The following is a 19824-nucleotide window of genomic DNA, read 5'->3' on the forward strand; positions in this document are numbered from 1 at the left end:
AAACTGGCAAAACCTAGTGATGTACAGGAAATCACATGGCAGAAACAAGCTTTCAGTTTTGTACCTGTTGCTGAAAATTTCCCAGTCCCCCCGCTGTGGGAATCGTAGTGGGCGAGACAGAAAATTTGGCAGACCATTTAACGGACTGTTGAACTTGGGCTGGAATTTCCTGTCTTGGGATACGTGTGGCCAGAACATCCCACCAGTTACCTTGATCAGTATGTCTTGGGGAATAAGCTAAGAAGCAAACTGGCCTAATTTGCTCTCCACTGCCTTGCCTGAAATTCTATGCGTGGTTATCAACCTGAAGCTAGCGAATCCTCATCTGAGTGCCATGTGTCTGCATCTAAAATCCTGAAAAGCTAAGATAAGGACAACTGATCCATCTCTATATTCTCCTTCATGTTGAAGCTTCATGGGTAAGAACTTCCAGATGCCTACTGAGTTCAGCAGCCATCTTCATAAGGGAGCTCCAGATCAACAGCAAACTTTATCCTTTATTTTATTATCTCTATCCTCCAAAGGCAATCTCTCCAAACCCTGTAAGGTTTGTATAGAATGCGTGTTGGGGGCTGTGTGCTAGAGTATTCTAAAAAAGGGATAGATAGTTATACTTCCAGGGTACAAACTTGTGTTAACAGTTTTTGCCATTTGTTTTAAAAAATAAGTTTTATTGTATTATAAATCAGTCATTTAGAGTTCATTGAAAGAAGCCTCATTAAACTCTTTTTTATTCTGGATCCAACAGTGGTGAAGGTAAATAATTGGCGATTTTGGTGAGTGAATTGAACTTTAAAACCTGCAGCATAATGGGGCCAGATAAACTACGCACTCCTCCCAACCGGGTCATTACACTTTCCTCTGTGGTCTCTGTACTGGAAATCTTTCTTTTCTCTATCCCTCGTTTCACTAAAGAAAGATAAGAGGGGGGCATTGTGAAGTCTCTTCTTCTGTTTTGAGTGTGCAAACAAACCAACACTTTGAATTCATCCGATCTCGAGTTTGTTGTGGGCTTATTAATAGAAAATTGGATTACACCAAAACAGCAAATGCACTACTGCTAGTAAAGGGGAAAATAATCCAAACACCATTCTGTTTACGGATGAGTAGTAAAAGGAGAAATTGGTCTGTCAAATTAAGCCCCCTCCTGTTCGTAACAGTAAAAATATCACACCTTCTTTCCCAGCTGTGTATTCTCCTTGCCTACAGGCTGAGCTTCTCCTGCCTCTTTAAGTAAAGTCACTTGGAATCTCCAGCTCTATCAACTTCATCAGCACTCATTTGAATATAACAACGAACTCCAGGTTCATACAAACACTTGGAAGAGGAATGGAATGATTAGCCAAAGAGAGGCAGGGAAAGAAAGGTGGGTATGAGAGAAACTAGATATAGAGATAAAACAGGAATTGCTGAGGGAAATGTGAGAGGAAGAATGAGAGAGGATGCAGGGTGTCATGTTCAATTGTTCTATTTGATTATGAGAGTCTGCTTACTATTGATGCTCACTGTGCTTGAAGAAAAGAAAACAAACTGTAGAGGTTGCATGCATTCCACATACTGGGCCCAGTCCTCCAGAGGTTGTTGGAAGCCAGAGCCAAAGCATGGAGCAGACATTTTAAAGTACTGTGAATAAACCTGATCCACATATAGAAACCTGTCTCATCTCTGCATAGCTCCCAGGTATAAAATATACAACACAGAGAAAACAAGACAGACAGGGAAGGAATAAGAGAGAGGGGAAAACAAAAGAGACAGAGAGAGTGGGAATGGGGACAAACAAGAGATAGCTAGGCAAAGGGGGAAGCAGGAGGAGAACTGAATGAGAGGCCAGTCTGGGAGGGAGGAAGGAGGCAACCCCAGGGGGAGAGGGGAGTTGAGTGGGTGGAGGCAACGCAGTGGGTAGAGAGGATCAGGATGCAAGGGAGTGGGAGGGGTGACTTGGGGCTATGGAAGAGGTGACCCTAGGAGGGAGAGGGAACACAAGAGGGAGGAAGTAAAGTAGAGGAACTTTGTAGGGGGATAGAGAGGGGGCAATGAGGGAAAGTGATAGAAGTGTGAAAGGATAAAGGCGGTGGATGATGGAAATGGGGGGAGTGGAGAAAAGGTAGAGGATACATACAGGACGAATTTCCTCTCGATCAAGTTTACGTCGGTACAATAACATAGCATGGATGGTATTCCCAGCTCGAGCCGCCTGCTTCCGTGTTGGAATAATGTATAGATAATCCTGAAAAATAATCACCAACATTACCTGTTTAATATAGACGAAGTTACAGACAAATAAACCTGTATGCAAACCCACACACAGGCAAACCTGCATGTAAGGTGTAATGACTTCAATGAGGCCCATGAGGTTGGCCTCTTGGAGTATGAGCTCTCTGAGGTCATAGTTGCCTGCCCAATCAGGGAGCCTCACCTGTATATAAAAATGGGAGTGTCAGTTCCACTGACACTCTTGATTCTGACTTTATTCCACTCCTCAGAATGCTTCAGGTACAGAGCTTATAAATAAAGGGAATCTGGTGAAGGGTCGCCAGCCTCTGAGGAGTTACTGAAGTGGCGACGACGATAAAGAACAACCCTAAGGAACTTGCTTGCAACAGCTGGCTTCGTTTGGGGCAAGCCATTTTCAGGCATCATGCCTCTGTTTGGGAAACTGAACTTTTTTGACCCAGCTGTGGAGGACTGGGCCCAATATGTGGAACGCATGCATTACTTTTTTAGGACTAATGATATTGTGGCAGATGAAAAGCAACAGATCATTCTTCTGACCACTTGTGGACCGACGGCATTTGCTATTATTCATAGCTTAACTTTCCTGGAGGCACCAGATACCAAAACCTTCCAGGAATTGGCAGATCAAGTGAGGGAATATTATGACCCTAAGCCACCTCTGATCCTGAGAAGTTACCGGTTTTACTCAGCAATCTGGGAGACAAGGGAGTCTGTCACAAGTTTCTTAACTAGGTTGAGACGACTGGCGGAAGCATGCAAATTCAGTTTGACGTTGCTCTTAGGATTGGACTTAAGTGGACCTGACACTCCCATTTTTATATGCAGGTGAGGCTCCCTGATTGGGCAGGTAACTATGGCCTTAATCAGGGAGCTCATACTCCAAAAGGCCAACCTCATGGACCTCATTGAAGACATTACACCCTGCATGCAGGTTTACATACAGGTTTATTTGTCTGGAACTTTTGGTATGCAGGACAAAATGTAATCATCCAAAAACGCCTGTTGGCTGAAGCCTGACTGGACTGCAAACAGGCACTACAGCTGACCTCATCATTGGAAAATACTGCAAGTAGAGCATATGAGTTGCAATGTATCCCGATGGAAGTGGACACTCATACCAGTTCAACTGAGTTTGGAGACCACCGCCTGAGCACAGCAATTTCATAGCCTTCCTCAGGAAGTATCCAGATACAAGTAAACCCAGGTCTGCTCGCAGTTCAGCCCCAAAGCAAAGCCAAGTTCTGACCAGACTTCAACAGTCCCTTCAGAATTCCGCCTGGCAAGACATTGTAACTGATGCCGGTATGAGGAGTTGGAGCAGGCTTCAAGACCTAGATATAGGAAAACGACACGTAGGTCAGTGTCCTGACGAGTGCACACCCTGGAAAGTCCACCTACATCCGATATGGAAAAATTAAACTGAATAGCAATGTCAAAATTGGATCCAATTAAGATAACTAAGATTAAATGGACATTCAGTATTAATGGAGGTCGATACAGGCGTGGCCGTATCGATGGTTGGAGAATCAGTGTTCAGTAAAATTTGCATTTTCCAACCCTTAACTTTAGTCAAGATTTCGGAAAGTTTGAGAACCTATACAGGGGAACCTCTGAGGATCGTGGGTACAAACTTTATTCCTGTCTCTTACAAAAGGTTTGGTTACCCTTAATGGTAGTAGAAGGTTTGGGCCTGAGCTTAGTGGGATGAAACAGATTGAGGGAATCCACCTGGATTGGGAAAACATCTTCCAGTTAGAAAATGGTCACTTGAGTGAAGTCTGCTCAAATACCCAGATGTTTTCCAAGAAGGGTTAAGAACTATAAAAGGAGCCAATGTGACATTACATGTCGAACAGTCCCGCGAGTTTGCTTTAAAGGGAAAAAGTGGAAACAGAAATTAGAAAACCAGAATGAGAAGGCATCAAAAACCTGTCCAGTTCACAGAATAGGCAGCACTGGTTGTGCCTGTTTTAAAGTCAGTTGTCTCTGTGGAGACCTTAAACAAACAATAAACCACTATTCACAGCTGGACAACATCAATCCTAATATCCTGAACAAGATGGACATGATTTTCCTGGTGAGCAGCGCAGCGGGCCGGGAAATACCAGCGGATGATGCTGAAACAGGAATCGTGACCAACGTCCAGCCAGTCGTGGCTTTCCCAGACATTTTTTATGGCATAATCCCAAATTCCATCCTGGACACCATCAGTCCCAAATCCCAGCCTGGACAACAGCAATCCCCTCGTTCCAACCCCCCCCCCATCTCAGGCACCATCATTCCCAACCTCTAGCCCAATCTGGACACAATCCTCCCAGCACCCCACCACCTGAACCGACATAGTCTAAAATCTCTGTCTCCCACCCTCAGGCATGCCCCTGCTCCCAGGAAATCTAACCTTCTCAAGGGCTGGACAAGGAGCACAAGCTGCTGCTGCCCAGCTGATTCAGCCTCTGATCTTCGGGTAAGCGTTCTCCAAGGCAGCCTTCACGACACACGACAGCGCAGAGTCACTGAGCAGAAACTGATAGCCAAGTTCCGCACACATGAGGACGGCCTAAACCGGGAACTTGGGTTCATGTCACACTATCAGTAACCCCCACAGCTTGCCTCCTGGACTTGCAGAATCTCACTGGCTGTCCTGTCTGGAGACAATACACATCTCTTTAACCTGTGCTTAATTCTCCCTCCACTCACATTGTCTGTATCTTTAAGACCTGGTTGGCTGTAGAGATTCGCATTCTAATCAATATTCTGTCACTTGATTTTGTGTCTCTTTATGCCCTGTTTGAGAGCAGATTTCCACTCCATCTGACAAAGGAGCAGCGCTCCGAAAGCTAATGGCATTTGCTACCAAATAAACCTATTGGACTTTAACCTGGTGTTGTTAAAACTCTTACCGTGCTGCCCTACCCAGCAGAGTGATGAAGTCTAAATTTTGGAGGGTGGAAGTGGCCAACTCACCATTGCGTAGTAATTGCTGTTCACCATGATGGGACCACGGCCTCGCAAGTAGACATACTCCTCCCACCAATCACTAACCTGGGTGTCAGAGCAGAGTCAAAGCAGAAAATTTTAAATAGTGAAACTCCACAGCATCAGATACCTCGTCTCTAAACCCAGAGGTTGCTGACTGATAGGGATTAACACTCAGGAAACCCAAACTGATACTCTTTAGATCTGGAGGGGTAATACGAGTGAGGCTAGCAAACATAGGAGCGAGGTGGAACCAGTTCACAAATAGCCACTCTGGTTTCCCAGCAAAAATATTACTAGTGTAATATTATTATTTGGAATATTGTGTGCAGTTCTGGTCACCTCACTATAAGAAGGATGTGGAAGCGCTGGAAAGAGTGCAGGAGATTTACCAGGATGCTGCCTGGTTTGGAGGGTAGGTCTTATGAGGAAAGGTTGAGGGAGCTAGGGCTGTTCTCTCTGGAGTGGAGGAGGCTGAGGGGAGACTTAATAGAGGTTTATAAAATGATGAAGGGGATAGATAGAGTGAACGTTCAAAGACTATTTCCTCGGGTGGATGGAGCTATTACAAGGGGGCATAACTATAGGGTTCATGGTGGGAGATATAGGAAGGATATCAGAGGTAGGTTCTTTACGCAGAGAGTGGTTGGGGTGTGGAATGGACTGCCTGCAGTGATAGTGGAGTCAGACACTTTCGGAACATTTAAGCGGTTATTGGATAGGCACATGGAGCACACCAGGATGATAGGGAGTGGGATAGCTTGATCTTGGTTTCAGATAAAGCTCGGCACAACATCGTGGGCCGAAGGGCCTGTTCTGTGCTGTACTGTTCTATGTTCTTGTGGTTTTGCTTTACTATCTTTTGTGCAATAAATTACTGTTCCTTTACAGTTGATTTATTATAAAGCCCTTATGGGTGGAACTGAGGAATGGTAAAGGATCTAAAACTGTAATAAGTGTTGTCTACAGACCCCCCCTGGTAGCAGCTCTGAAGTGCTAGATTGTATAAATGCAGAAATTAGGCAAATGCAGTGTGGTATCAATGGAGGATTTTAACTTTTTGAGCGTGGCCGGAACATTTTGTCCAGCAATATCTCCTGGATGCAACAAGGGGACAAGTAATATTGGATGGAGTAATGAACCGGATTTAATTAGTAACCTCATTGCGCGGGAACATTTATCAAATCGTGATCATAACATAGTCGAGTTTAATGTAACGCTTGAAAGTGAAAAGCATGAATCAGCTGTAGAATTTTAGATTTAGATGAGGCCGACTAATGAGATGACAGAGACTGTCCACAGTTATGCCCACTTTATTATTAACATTTAAGAGGCATCTGGATGGGTACATGAATAAGGAGGGAATAGAGGGATACGGATTGAGTAAGGCCAGAAGGTTTTTTTAGTTTAGTTAGAGCATCATGATCGGCAAAGGCTTGGAGGGCCAAAGGGCTTGTGCCTGTGCTGTACTTTTCTGCTCATGGGTAAACCAACTGAAGAACAGTGGAGGATGTTTAAAGAAACATTTGATGCAGTACAGAACCAGTTTATACCCGAGAAGGAAAAGCACAACTTCAGAAACAACAGCCATGAACAACTGAAGAGATAAGGAACAGCATAAAACTAAAAGAAAGGGTTTACAATAATGCAAAAACAGTACAGATTCTGTCAAATGGGAAAGATATAAAGACCAGCAAAGGGCCACAAAGCAGCTTAAAAGAGCTATTAAAGGGATTATGAAAGAAACTTGCAAGGGCCATCAAAGAAGTAGTAATATTATAGTTACGTAAAGGGAAAGTGGGTGGTTAGGAGCAATGTTGGTCTACTAAAGACCAAAAGGTATTGTCAGTGGGTATAGGGAAACGACAGACATGTTGAATAATTACTTTTCCTCAGTATTTACAATAGGAAAGATGACATGGTCTAAATAAAATTAATGCAAGTGATACATTGATAATGAGGAAATTAATGGAACTAAAGAGTGACAAATCCCCATGACCTAAAGGTTTCCGTCAAGTGTGTTAAAAGAGGTAGGGGAGCACATTGTAGATGCCCTAACTATAATCTTTCAGAGTTCCCTACGTTCAGGAGTCATCCTTCTGGATTGGAAAATTGTTAATGTCACTCCGCTTTTTAAGAAGGGCGAAAGAGGAAAACCAGGGAATTACGGATCTGTTAGCTTAACATCTGTGATGGGGAAATTATTGGAGTTTATAATCAAGGATGGGGTAACTGAACACCTTGACATTTTTCAGTTAATTGGGGAGAGCCAGCATGGATTCATGACAGGTAGGTCATTCCTAACAAACTTCATTGAATTTTTTGAAGAAGTGACTAAGATCGTGGGCAGGTGAATGTCTTTGGATGTTGTTTATATGGACTTCCAGAAGGCCTTTTGATAAAGTTCCATATAGGAGATGGTTAACCATGATAGAGGCCCACGGAATTGAGGGAAAATTACTGACATAGCTGGGAAATTGGTCGAGTGGCTGGTGACAGAAAGTAAGGATATGGGTAGGTACTCAAATTGACGAGATGTGACTAGTGGTCACATCCACAAGGATCTGTGTTGGGGCATTAAAATGGCATACAAAGTCATCTATCCAAATTTGCTGATGACAAAAAGTTAAGTGGTACTGTAGACAGCCTAGATGATAGTGTTATGATACGGAGGTTAATCCCCTTGACCTTGCTTCGTAATCTGGTAAAAATGTTTGGGAAGATGTTATCTGTTCTACATTAACGTTTAGAGGTTCATTAATATAAAGACCTGACACTCGCTTTAAGTGAATAATTAACAAGTTATTTTATTTAACGAACCGGAACTTTAACTAAACAAGTAATATAGTCCAAAGATGTGCGGGTTAGGTTGATTGGCCAGGTTAAAAATTGCCCCTTAGAGTCCTGGGATGTGTAGGTTAGAGGGATTAGCGGGTAAAATATATGGGGGTAGGGCCTGGGTGGGATTGTGGTCGGTGCAGACTCGATGGGCCGAATGGCCTCCTTCTGCACTGTAGGTTTCTATGTTTCTATGAAAGTTCGACTGAAATGCTGTTCAAATAAATACAAGGACCATTCAGAACCAAAACAGTAATAACAGAATTTTAGTCACTCTCAAAAAATATATATACAACCTGGTCTGATGGCTTTCAGAACCTTTGGAGTTTTTCTGGTGATTTCTCTGTCTGTAAAGCTTTCTGACTCGATATCCTGTGTTAGATAGGTAGTTCTTCAGCTGGCACGGTAGAGAACCACTCTAGAGTTGACCTGCTGTTCTGGATGGCTGACAGTTGAATTCAACTGAACTCACTGAACAGAACTGGAGTCACTGAAAGCAGGCAGTTGAATTCCTATTTTTATATTCCTGATGACCTCTGCATTCCCCTAGACCATGATTGGTCTGATGGTGTCAACAACAGAAAATTCAAATTTAAAAGGGTCCTGATTGCTGAGTGTCTTCTTTAAACTTATAGGCTATCAAAATGCAACTGCCTGCAAATCCTGTTGCCAAGGCAACCCTGATTTTTTGGTCTCTGCAACAAATGTTGCCATTTGTGTACTCTGTATGCCTGCATTTTAAACATTCTAGCATTGAACACAACAGCTTTTAAAGGGACCATGCACTGTTTTTCCCTCCAACAGTTTTTACAATTCTTAAAATCTTTACAAACTCAACTTCACAACAATGGCATAAAATTCCAAAGGGATATTGATAGTCTAGGTGAATGGGCAAAACAGTGGCAGATGTATTTCAATCCAAGCAAGTGTCGGGTTGTCCATTTTTGATTGAAAAAGGATAGATCAGAGTACTTTCTAGATGGTATGAAGTTAAATTCAGGAGATGTCCAAAGACTTGGGCGTTCAGGTGCATAGAACTTTAAAATTTCACATACAGGTGCAGAAAATAATCAAGACTAATGGAATGCTGGCCTTTATATCTTGAGGACTGGAGTATAAGGACACAGCTATACAAAACCCTGGATAGACACCACCTGGAGTACTGTGAGCAGATCCGGGCACCACACCCAAGGAAGGATATATTGGCCTTGGAGGGATTGCAGTGTAGGTTTACAAGAATGATACCTGGACTTCAGGGGTTTAAATGATGAGGGGGGATTATACTAAGTAGACCTGTTTTCTCTAGAATTTAGGAGGTTAAGGGGTGATCTGATCGAAGTCCTCAAGATATGAACATAAAAGACAGGATAGATACGGATAAACCATTGCTATTGGACGGGGTGTCTAGAACTGGGGGGGGGGGGGGGCATAGTCCAACGACGAAGGTCAGACCATTCTGCACACACGCACAGAATGGTAGAGGTTTGAAACTCTGTTCCACAAATGGCAGTTGATGCTAGATCAGTTGCTATATTTAAATCAGAGATAAATAATTTTTGTGAAGCAAAGATATTAAAGGAGACGGGCCAAAGATCAGCCATGATCTCATTCAATGGCAGAACAGGCTTGTGGCCTACTTCAGTTCCCACATTCCTATATTCGGGCACCAGGCTGAATATGAAGGGAGGAAATCTGACCCTCACCTATAGAATCACTGACAAATATTTACTTACATAGTTGGTGGCCCACCAGGATTTCAGCTTTAGATACCACTGAAGTCTTGGTCCCACTTTCAGCTCAAAGTCTCGAGCCAGAGCCTGCATTCGTTTGAACTGCTCAGCATCCAGTAGTGGCTGCACTGACTCCAGATACTAGAGGGAGCAGAAATATAAACAAGGGAATTTCAGCAAGGTCCATTCGCAATGCTGCCACACAATCAGATTCCAAGGAATATTTGTGATATAACAATAACATGGCAAAGTGATCAGCGTTGTACTCATCTGGAACAGACCAAAGTGTGCTTTAACATTTGTGATGACTACTGGCAGTCAGCAGTTTGGCTGTCCCACTGTTCAGGTGATAACTCCTATGGGACATTACTTCCCCACAAGGAAAATTAATTTCCGACAGCCAAAGAGCAGCTCAAAAATACAGATACAGTATGGGGTTAGATAGAGTAAAGCTCCCCCAACACTGTCCCCATCAAACACTCCCAGGACAGGTACAGCACGGGGTTAGATACAGAGTAAAGCTCCCTCTACACTGTCCCCAAACAATGATGTGGAGATGCCAGCGTTGGACTGGGGTAAACACTGTAAGAAGTCTCTCAACACCAGGTTGAAGTCCAACAGGTTTATTTGGTAGCAAAAGCCACTAGCTTTCGAAGCCCTGCTCCTTCATCAGGTGAGTGGGATTTCAGTTCACAAATGTGGATTACAGGGTCAAAGGTAGGGTTCTGAAGACTGTGGAGGAACAGAGAGATCTTGGGGTCCATATCCATAGATCTCTGAAGGTTGCCACTCAAGTGGATAGAGCTGTGAAGAAGGCCTATAGTGTGTTAGCTTTTATTAACAGGGGGTTGGAGTTTAAGAGCTGTGGGGTTATGCTGCAACTGTACAGGACCTTGGTGAGACCACGTTTGGAATATTGTGTGCAGTTCTGGTCACCTCACTATAAGAAGGACGTGGAAGCGCTGGAAAGAGTGCAAAGGAGATTTACCAGGATGCTGCCTGGTTTGGAGGGTAGGTCTTATGAGGAAAGGTTGAGGGAGCTAGGGCTGTTCTCTCTGGAGCGGAGGAGGCTGAGGGGAGACTTAATAGAGGTTTATAAAATGATGAAGGGGATAGATAGAGTGAACGTTCAAAGACTATTTCCTCAGGTGGATGGAGCTATTACAAGGGGGCTTAACTATAGGGTTCATGGTGGGAGATATAGGAAGGATATCAGAGGTAGGTTCTTTACGCAGAGAGTGGTTGGGGTGTGGAATGGACTGCCTGCAGTGATAGTGGAGTCAGACACTTTAGGAACATTTAAGCGGTTATTGGATAGGCACATGGAGCACACCAGGATGATAGGGAGTGGGGTAACTTGATCTTGGTTTCAGATAAAGCTCGGCACAACATCGTGGGCCGAAGAGCCTGTTCTGTGCTGTACTGTTTATGTTCTAGCACGGGGTTAGATATAGAATAAAGCTCCCCCTACACTGCCCCATCAAACAGTCCCAGGACAGGTACAGCACAGGGTTTGATACAGAGTAAAGTTCCCTTGGTGCTGTTATTTTTAACGCAGCTTTGAAATTGAGTTTCAGTGATAAAATTGTGAGCTCGGACTCAAGTCACTGGAATGCTGATCCTGCCAGTACTTTTCTGGGAATATGAAGGTTGAGTCACATATACATGTCCAGTATGTCAGCCTACAAACAGTTGAACACAAGCTGAGAAACTATTCCGCAAAGCAGCCTCTCCCTCCACAGCACTGCTGCAGTGCTAGGGATAGAAATGAATGTTGAAGGATTGGATGATCCTCAGGATCCCACATACCCGCCTCATGGTGTCCTTCATGGCAGGAACTGGCAATCGAGGGAGTGAGGTCTGGAAGCTGTATGTCAGCGGCTTGCGGCCAGAAAATATCCTCACCAACAACTGTGGGGACAAGAGCAATGAAACTCAGAAATGAGCACAAGGAAAGACAAACACCTGAAGCCAAGCAAACAAAAACAACCATGCCCCAACACAGAGACCAGCGCCCAAACCCAACAGAGACCAGCACCCAAACTCAACCCAACAGAGACCGTCGCCCAAACCAAACCCACCCAACACAGAGACCAGTGCCCAAACCCAACAGAGAGATCAGCGCACAACCCAAACCAGCACCCAAACTCAACCCAACCCGAAACAGAAACCAGTGCCCAAACCGAACCCACAGCCCAAACCCAACCGGATCCAAACTAGAGACCAGCGCCCAAACCAAACCCAACCCAAAACAGAGACTAGCACCCAAATCCAACCCATCAGACACCAGGGTCCAAACCAAACCTACCTAACACAGAGATCAGCACCCAAACCAAACCCAACAGAGACCAGCAGCCAAACCAAAACCAACACAGAGACCAGTGCTGAAACCCAACCGAGATCAGCGCACATCCCAAACCCAATGCAACAGAGACCAGCACCCAAACCAAATCCACCCAACACAGAGACAGCACACAAACCCAACCCAACCTAAAATAGAGACCAGCGCTCAAACCAAACCAAACCCAACCTAACACAGAGACCAGCACCCAAACCAAACCCAACAGAGACCAGCAGCCAAACCAAAACCAACACAGAGACCAGTGCTGAAACCCAACCGAGATCAGCGCACATCCCAAACCCAATGCAACAGAGACCAGCACCCAAACCAAATCCACCCAACACAGAGACCAGCACACAAACCCAACCCAACCTAAAATAGAGACCAGCGCTCAAACCAAACCAAACCCAACCTAACAGAGATCAGCACCCAAACCAACCCACCCAACACAGAAACCAGCGCCCAAACCCAACACAACCCAATAGAGAGACCAGTGCCCAAAACCAATCCAACCCAACACAGAGACCAGCATCCAATTCAAAGCAGCACAAAGACCAGCACCCAAGTTGAAACCAGAGACCAACACCCAAACCCAACACACAGAGCAGCGCTCAAACCCAAACCCAACACAGAGATCAGCACCTAAAGGCAACCCAACACAACATAAAGACCAGCGCCCTCACCCAAACCAACCCAACACAGATCAGGTCTCCACTCAGCCTCCGTCTTTCCAGTGAAAACAATTTTTGTTTACTCAACCTCTCCTCATAGTCAACACCCTAGAGACCAGGCAACATCCTGGTGAACCTTCTTTGCACAGTCTCCAAAACATCCACGTCCTTCTGGTAGTGTGGTGACTAGAACTGCACACAATACTCCAAATGTGGCCTTATCAAGGTTTTATATAGCTGCAACATGATTTCCCAACTCTTGTACTCAATGCCCTGGCTGATGAAGACAAGCATGCCATATACTTTCTTCATCACCTTGGCCACCTATGTTGCGACTTTTAGGGAACTATGGACTTGTACATCCAGATACCTCTGTATGTTAATGTTCTTAAGGATTCTGCCATTTACAATATAATTCACACCTAAATTTGATCCTCCAAATGCATCACCTCACATTTGTCCAGATTAAACTCCATCTGCCATTTCTGTGCCCAAATCTCCAAACTATCAATATCCTATTGTATCCTCTGACAATCCCTGGCACTATCAGCAACTCCACCAATCTTTGGGTCATCCGCAAAGTTACTAATCAGAACCCCTACATTTTCCTCCAGATCATTTATATACACTACAAACAACACTTTCCCTTCAATATATTGACATTCTGTAGAGCGTTCAGATGCCTATCCCCGAGCTCAACATTCGTCACGTCCTTTTCCTTGATGAATACCGATACAAAGTACTCATTAAGGATCTCACCCACTTTGTGGCTTCACGCATAACTTCCCTCCGTTGTCCTTGAATGGGCCTTCTCTTTCTCTTGCTACCTTCTTGCTCCTAATATATGCATTAAAAGCCTTAGGATTCTCCTTGACCCTGTTTTCTAAAGACATTTCATGGCCCCTTTCAGCCCTCCTAAGTACATGTTTAAGTTCCCTCCTACTTTCACTGTACTCCTCAAGGGCTTTGTCAGTTTTTAAATGCCTAGTCCCATCGTATGCATCCCTTTTCCTTTTGACTAAGCTTACTATTTCCCTTTCATCCACGGTTCCTGAATCCTGCCATTTCTATCCTTCATCTTTGCAGGGACATGCCTGTCCTGCACTTCAATCAACTGGCCTTTAGAAGTCTCCCACATGCCACGCGTGGATTTGCCCTCAAATTGCTGCTCCCAAGTTTCTGTCTAACTTAGATGCAATTGGCCCTTGCCCAATTAAGCACTCTCACCAGAGAGCCACTCTTGTTTTTATCCATGGCTACCCGAAATCTTATGGAATTATGGCCACTAAGCCCAAAATGCTCCCCCACCGAAACGTCGATCACTTGGCCTGTCTCATTCTTCAATACCAAGTCTCGTTTGGCCCCATTCCTGGTTGGATAGTCAACATACTGCATCAAAAAGCCCTCCTGGACACATCTAACAAACTGCTCTCCACCTGAGCCCCTGGCTGTAAGGGAGTCCCAGTCGATATGGGGGAAGTTAAAGTCACCCACCACAACTATTCTGCTTTTTTCACACCTTTTCAGTGTCTGACTACACAACTTCATTGTTCCACCGGAGCAAAGGAGAGAGGAGCGATTTGTGAGTTCAGCTAAAGGGGTAAGAAATTGATTATTTTTACTTACTTTTTCGTGGGGTTTCTTGTTGTAGTAGTTTAAATTTGAAAAGCAGAAGTAGGCCGCCCACGGGGCGACATTTAGTTTTTTTTTAAGCGCGCGGGAGGTTTAAAAAGCAGGCCGCAGTATCCAGCGGGCAGCGTTGAGAGCGGGCAGCGGAGTGAGAAGGGAGCAGAGTGAGAGCTGAAGGGCTTTGGCTCTAAGGGCTTAGGTGGAAAGGGCGAGGCGGGGTAAGTTTAATTCTTAAGTACGTTTCTCTGTGTTCCTTGAAATAAGAAGGGAAATTATGAATGTGAGGCCAGTCTGTTGTTCCCAATGTAGGATGTGGGAGGTCCTGGAGGCTCCTGGCCTCCCGGACGTCCATATCTGTGATGGGTGTGTCAAGCTGCGGTTCCTAAGGGACCGTGTTAGAGAACTGGAACTGCAGCTCGAGGATCTTCGTCTGGTTAGGGAAAATGAGGAGGCGATAGACAGGAGCTATCAGCAGGTGGTCACACCAGGGCCACGGGAGGCGGACAAGTGGGTAACATCCAGGAAGGGGAAAGCTCAGGTGATAGAGAGCACCCCGGTGGATGTGCCCCTTCACAATAAGTACTCCCGAGTACAGCCCACCTGGGGGAAGCAGCAGTGGCTGTGTCTCTGGAGAGGGCTAAGGAGAGGAGGAGGAAGGCAGTATTAAATCGGGGACTCAACAGTAAGGGGGTCAGACAGGCGTTTTTGCGGAGGCAGACGGGAGTCTCGGATGGTGGTCTGCCTCCCTGGTGCCGGGATCCGGGATGTCTCTGATCGCGTCCCAGATATCCTGAGGTGGGAGGGAGAGGATCCAGAGGTCGTGGTACATATTGGTACCGCGGACATAGGTAGGAAGAGGGAAGGGGTCATGAAAAGAGAATATAGGGAGTTAGGTAGACAGTTGGGAAGGAGGAACGCAAAGGTAGTAATCTCAGGATTGCTGCCTGTGCCACGGGAAAGTGAGAGCAGGAATGGAGTGAGGTGGAGGATGAAAGCGTGGCTGAGGGACTGGAGCAGGGGGCAGGGATTCAGGTTCCTGGATCATTGGGACCTCTTTAGGGGCAGGTGTGACCTGTACAAAAAAGACGGGAGGCACATGAATCCCAGGGGGACCAATATCCTGGCAGGAAGGTTGGCTAAGACTACTGGGGAGACTTTAAACTAGAAAGGTTGGGGGGAGGGAATCGTGATGAGGGGACTGAGAGCGAGGAGGTTAGCCCGCAAATAGAGAAGGATTGTAGACAGTGTAAGAAGGAGAATAGACGGGTGATGGAGAAGGGGAGAGCTCAGACCAAAGGTTTGAGATGTGTCTATTTTAACACCAGGAGTGTAGTGAATAAAGTGGATGAGCAGGAAGGGGGTCGATAACTTTGCTGGGTGTTTTCTATAGGCCGCCCAATAGTAACAGGGATGTTGAGGAGCAGATAGGGAAACAGATCCTGGAGAGATGCAGTAATAGGGTAAGGAGTTTGGATGGGGAGGAGTTTGTTAGGTGTGTTCAGGAGGGTTTCCTGACACAGCATGTGGACAAGCCTACAAGAGAGGCTGTACTCGATCTGGTACTGGCTAATGAGCCTGGACAGGTGTCGGATCTCTCAGTGGGAGAGCATCTTGGGGATAGTGATCATAACTCTATCTCCTTTATGCTAGCATTGGAAAGAGATAGGATCAGGCAAGCTAGGAAAGTGTTTATCTGGAGTAAGGGGAAATATGAAGCCATCAGGCAGGAGATTAGAGGCGTAAATTGGAAGGAGGCATTCTCGAGGAAAAGTACTGAAGTAAGGTGGCAGATTTTCAAGGAATGTTTGTCTGGAGTTCTGCATGACAACGTTCCGATGAGACAGGGAGGTGTTCGTAGGTTACGGAAACTATGGTGTACGAAAGCTGCGCTGATCCTAGTCAAAAAGAAAAGGAAAGCGTACAAAAGGTTCAGAGAGCTAGGCGATGATAGGGATCTAGATGAGTATACGGCTTGTAGCAAGGGACTTAAGAAAGAAATTAGGAGAACCAGAAGGAGTCACGAGAAGGCCTTGGCAGGCAAGATTGAGAACCCCAAGGCGTTCTATAAATATGTGAAGAATAAAAGGATGCGATGTGAAGGAATAGGTCCTATAAAAAGGTGAAGGTGAGAAAGTCTGTACAGAACCGGAAGAAATAGCAGAGGGGCTTAATGAATATTTTACCTCGGTATTCACGGTGGAAAAAGACCTGGGTGGTTGTACTGCAGGATTGAGGCGGACTGAAAAGATTGAGTATGTGGACATTAAGAAAGAGGATGTGTTGGAAATTTTGAATAGCATCAAGATAGATAAGTCGCCGGGACTGGATGGGATGTACCCCAGGTTACTGTGGGAGGCGAGGGAAGAGATTGCAGAGCCTCTGGCGATGATCTTTGCATCGTCGATGGAGACGGGAGAGGTTCTGGAAGATTGAAGGATTGTGGATGTGGTTCCTATATTCAAGAAAGGGAATAGGGATAGCCCAGGAAATTACCGACCGGTGAGTCTAACCTCAGTGGTTGGTAAGTTGATGGAGAAGATCCTGAGGGACAGGATTTATGAACATTTAGAGAAGTTTAGTATGCTCAAAAGTAGTCAGCATGGCTTTGTCAAAGGCAAATCATGCCTTACAAGCCTGGTGGAGTTCTTTGAAAATGTGACTAAACATATTGACGAAGGAAAAGCGGTAGATGTGGTTTACATGGACTTCAACAAGGTGTTCGATAAGGTCCCCCATGCAAGACTTCTCGAGAAAGTGAGAGGGCATGGGATCCAAGGGGCTGTTGCCTTGTGGATTCAGAACTGGCTTGCCTGCAGAAGGCAGAGTGTGGCTGTAGATGGGTCTTTCTGAATGGAGGTCAGTCACCAGTGGAGTGCCCCAGGGATCTGTTCTGGGACCCTTGCTGTTTGTCATTTTCATAAATGACCTGGATGAGGAAGGGGAGGGATGGGTTGGTAAGTTTCCCGACGACACGAAGGTTGGTGGTGTTGTGGATAGGTTGGAGGGATGTCAGAAGCTGCAGCGTGACATAGATAGGATGCAAGACTGGGCGGAGAAGTGGCAGATGGACTTCAACCCGGATAAATGTGTAGTGGTCCATTTTGGCAGGTCAAATGGGATGAAGGAGTATAATATCAAGGGTAAGACTCTTAGTAGTGTAGAGGACCTTGGGGTCTGGGTCCATAGGATTCTAAAATCGGCCTCGCAGGTAGAGGTGGTGGTTAAGAAGGTGTATGGTGTGCTGGCCTTCATCAATCGAGGGATTGAGTTTAGGAGTCGGGAGATAATGATGCAGCTTTACAAGACCCTCATCAGACCCCACTTGGAGTACTGTGCTCAGTTCTGGTCACCTCATTACAGGAGGGATGTGTAAATGATTGAAAGGGTGCAGAGAAGATTTACAAGGATGTTGCCTGGATTGGTTGGCATGCCTTATGAGGATAGGTTGAGGGAGCTCGGTCTTTTCCCCTTGGAGAGACGAAGGATGAGAGGTGACCTGATAGAGGTGTACAAGATGTTGAGAGGTATAGATCGGGTGGATTCTCGGAGGCTTTTTCCCAGGGCTGAAATGGCTGCTACAAGAGGACACAGGTTTCAGGTGCTGGGGAGTAGGTACAGAGGAGATGTCAGGGGTAAGTTTTTCACTCAGAGGGTGGTGGGTGAGTGGAATCGGCTGCCGTCAGTGGTGGTGGAGGCAAACTCGATAGGGTCTTTTAAGAGACTTCTGGATGAGTACATGGGACTGAATAGGATTGAGGGTTATAGGTAAACCTATATATAAGCCTAGGTAGGTAGGGATATGACCGGCGCAACTTGTGGGCCGAAGGGCCTGTTTGTGCTGTATTTTTTCTATGTTCTAACTGCTCCTCCGTCCCCTGCGGACTGTTGGGAGATCTATAGTATGCTCCCAACATTGTGATTTCACCCTTCTTATTGATCAGTCCCGTGATTTTGGAAGGCCCGGTACCTTTTTTTTTAAAAAGGCGAAAAGTGGAAACAGAAATTAGAAGATTGGAACAAAAAGGTATCAAAAACCTGTCCAGTTCACAGAATGGGCAGCACTGGTGTTGGCTATTTTGAAGCTTGATGGTTCAGTCTGTCTTTGCGGGAACTTGAACAATAAATAAACCACTATTCACAGCTGGACAAGTACCCGATTCCCCGGATTTAGGATTAAATGCAAAGTTGGCAAGGGGACTCATATTCTCAAAATTAGATACGAGTCATGCTTATCTGCAGTTACAGCTGGATGAGGATTCGCAGAAATATTTCACCATCAATACTCTAAAGGGCCTCTATCAATACACAAGGTTACCTTTGGGGTATCGTTGGTCTACTCAATCTACCAGAGGACAATAGAGAACATATTAAAGGTTTATCTGGATGATGTTCTCATTACAGGTAAAACAAAGGCAGAACACCTACAGAACCGGGAGGAAGCCCTTAGTTATTTTTCAAGGACTGGCATGTGCCTAAGAAGGGAGAAATGAGTTTGATTTGATTTATTATTGTCACATGTATTAACATAAAGTGAAAAGTATTGTTTCATGCGCGCTACACAGACAAAACATACCGTTCATAGAGAAGGAAACGAGAGAGTGCAGAATATAGTGTTACAGTCATGGCTAGGGTGTAGAGAAAGATCAACTTAATGCAAGGTAAGTCCATTCAAAAGTCTGACAGCAGCAGGGAAGAAGCTGTTCTTGAATCGGTTGGTACGTGACCTCAGACTTTTGTATCTTTTTCCCGAAGGAAAAAGGTGGAAGAGAGAATGTCCGGCGTGTGTGGGGTCCTTAATTATGCTGGCTGCTTTGCCGAGGCAGCAGGAAGTGTAGACAGAGTCAATGGATGGGAGGCTGGTTTGCGTGATGGATTGGGCTACATTCACGACCTTTTGTAGTTTCTTGCGGTCTTGGGCAGAGCAGGAGCCATATCAAGCTGTGATACAACCAGAAAGATTGCTTTCTATGGTACATCTGTAAAAGCTGGAGAGAGTCATAGCTGACATGCCAAATTTCTTTAAGCTTCTGAGAAAGTAGAGGCGTTGGTGGGCTTTCTTAACTACAGTGTTAGCTTTGGGGGACCAGGACAGGTTGTTGGTTATCTGGACACCTAAAAACTTGAAGCTCTCGACCCTTTCTACTTCGTCCCCATTGATGAAGACAGGAACATGCTCTCCTTTACGCTACCTGAAGTCGATGACAATCTCTGTCGTTTTGTTGACATTGAGGGAGATATTATTGTTGCCACACCAGTTCACCAGATTCTCTATCCCATTCCTGTACTCTGTCTCGTCATTGTTTGAGATCCGACCCACTACGGTGGTGTCATCAGCAAACTTGAAAACCGAATGGGAGGGGAATTTGGCCGCACAGTCATAGGTGCACAAGGAGTATAGTAGGGG

At 45.3% G+C, this 19824-nt stretch overlaps 1 protein-coding gene across 1 annotated transcript in view; it reads right to left on the reverse strand.

The window, feature by feature from the left end:
- The window catches only part of LOC144498745 (carnitine O-palmitoyltransferase 1, liver isoform-like), a 45851-nt gene that overhangs the window by 8882 nt on the left and 17145 nt on the right, over nt 1–19824 (reverse strand). Inside the window, exons 5-8 of the mRNA XM_078220362.1 lie at nt 11589–11690; nt 9783–9920; nt 5200–5277; nt 2120–2227 (exon numbers count right to left, since the gene is read on the reverse strand). Of these exons, the coding sequence (XP_078076488.1) occupies nt 2120–2227; nt 5200–5277; nt 9783–9920; nt 11589–11690 (426 nt within the window). The remainder of the gene's footprint in view (nt 1–2119; nt 2228–5199; nt 5278–9782; nt 9921–11588; nt 11691–19824) is intronic.

This window comes from Mustelus asterias, chromosome 9 (assembly GCF_964213995.1).
Source record: "Mustelus asterias chromosome 9, sMusAst1.hap1.1, whole genome shotgun sequence".
NCBI classification, from domain to species: Eukaryota; Metazoa; Chordata; class Chondrichthyes; order Carcharhiniformes; family Triakidae; genus Mustelus; species Mustelus asterias.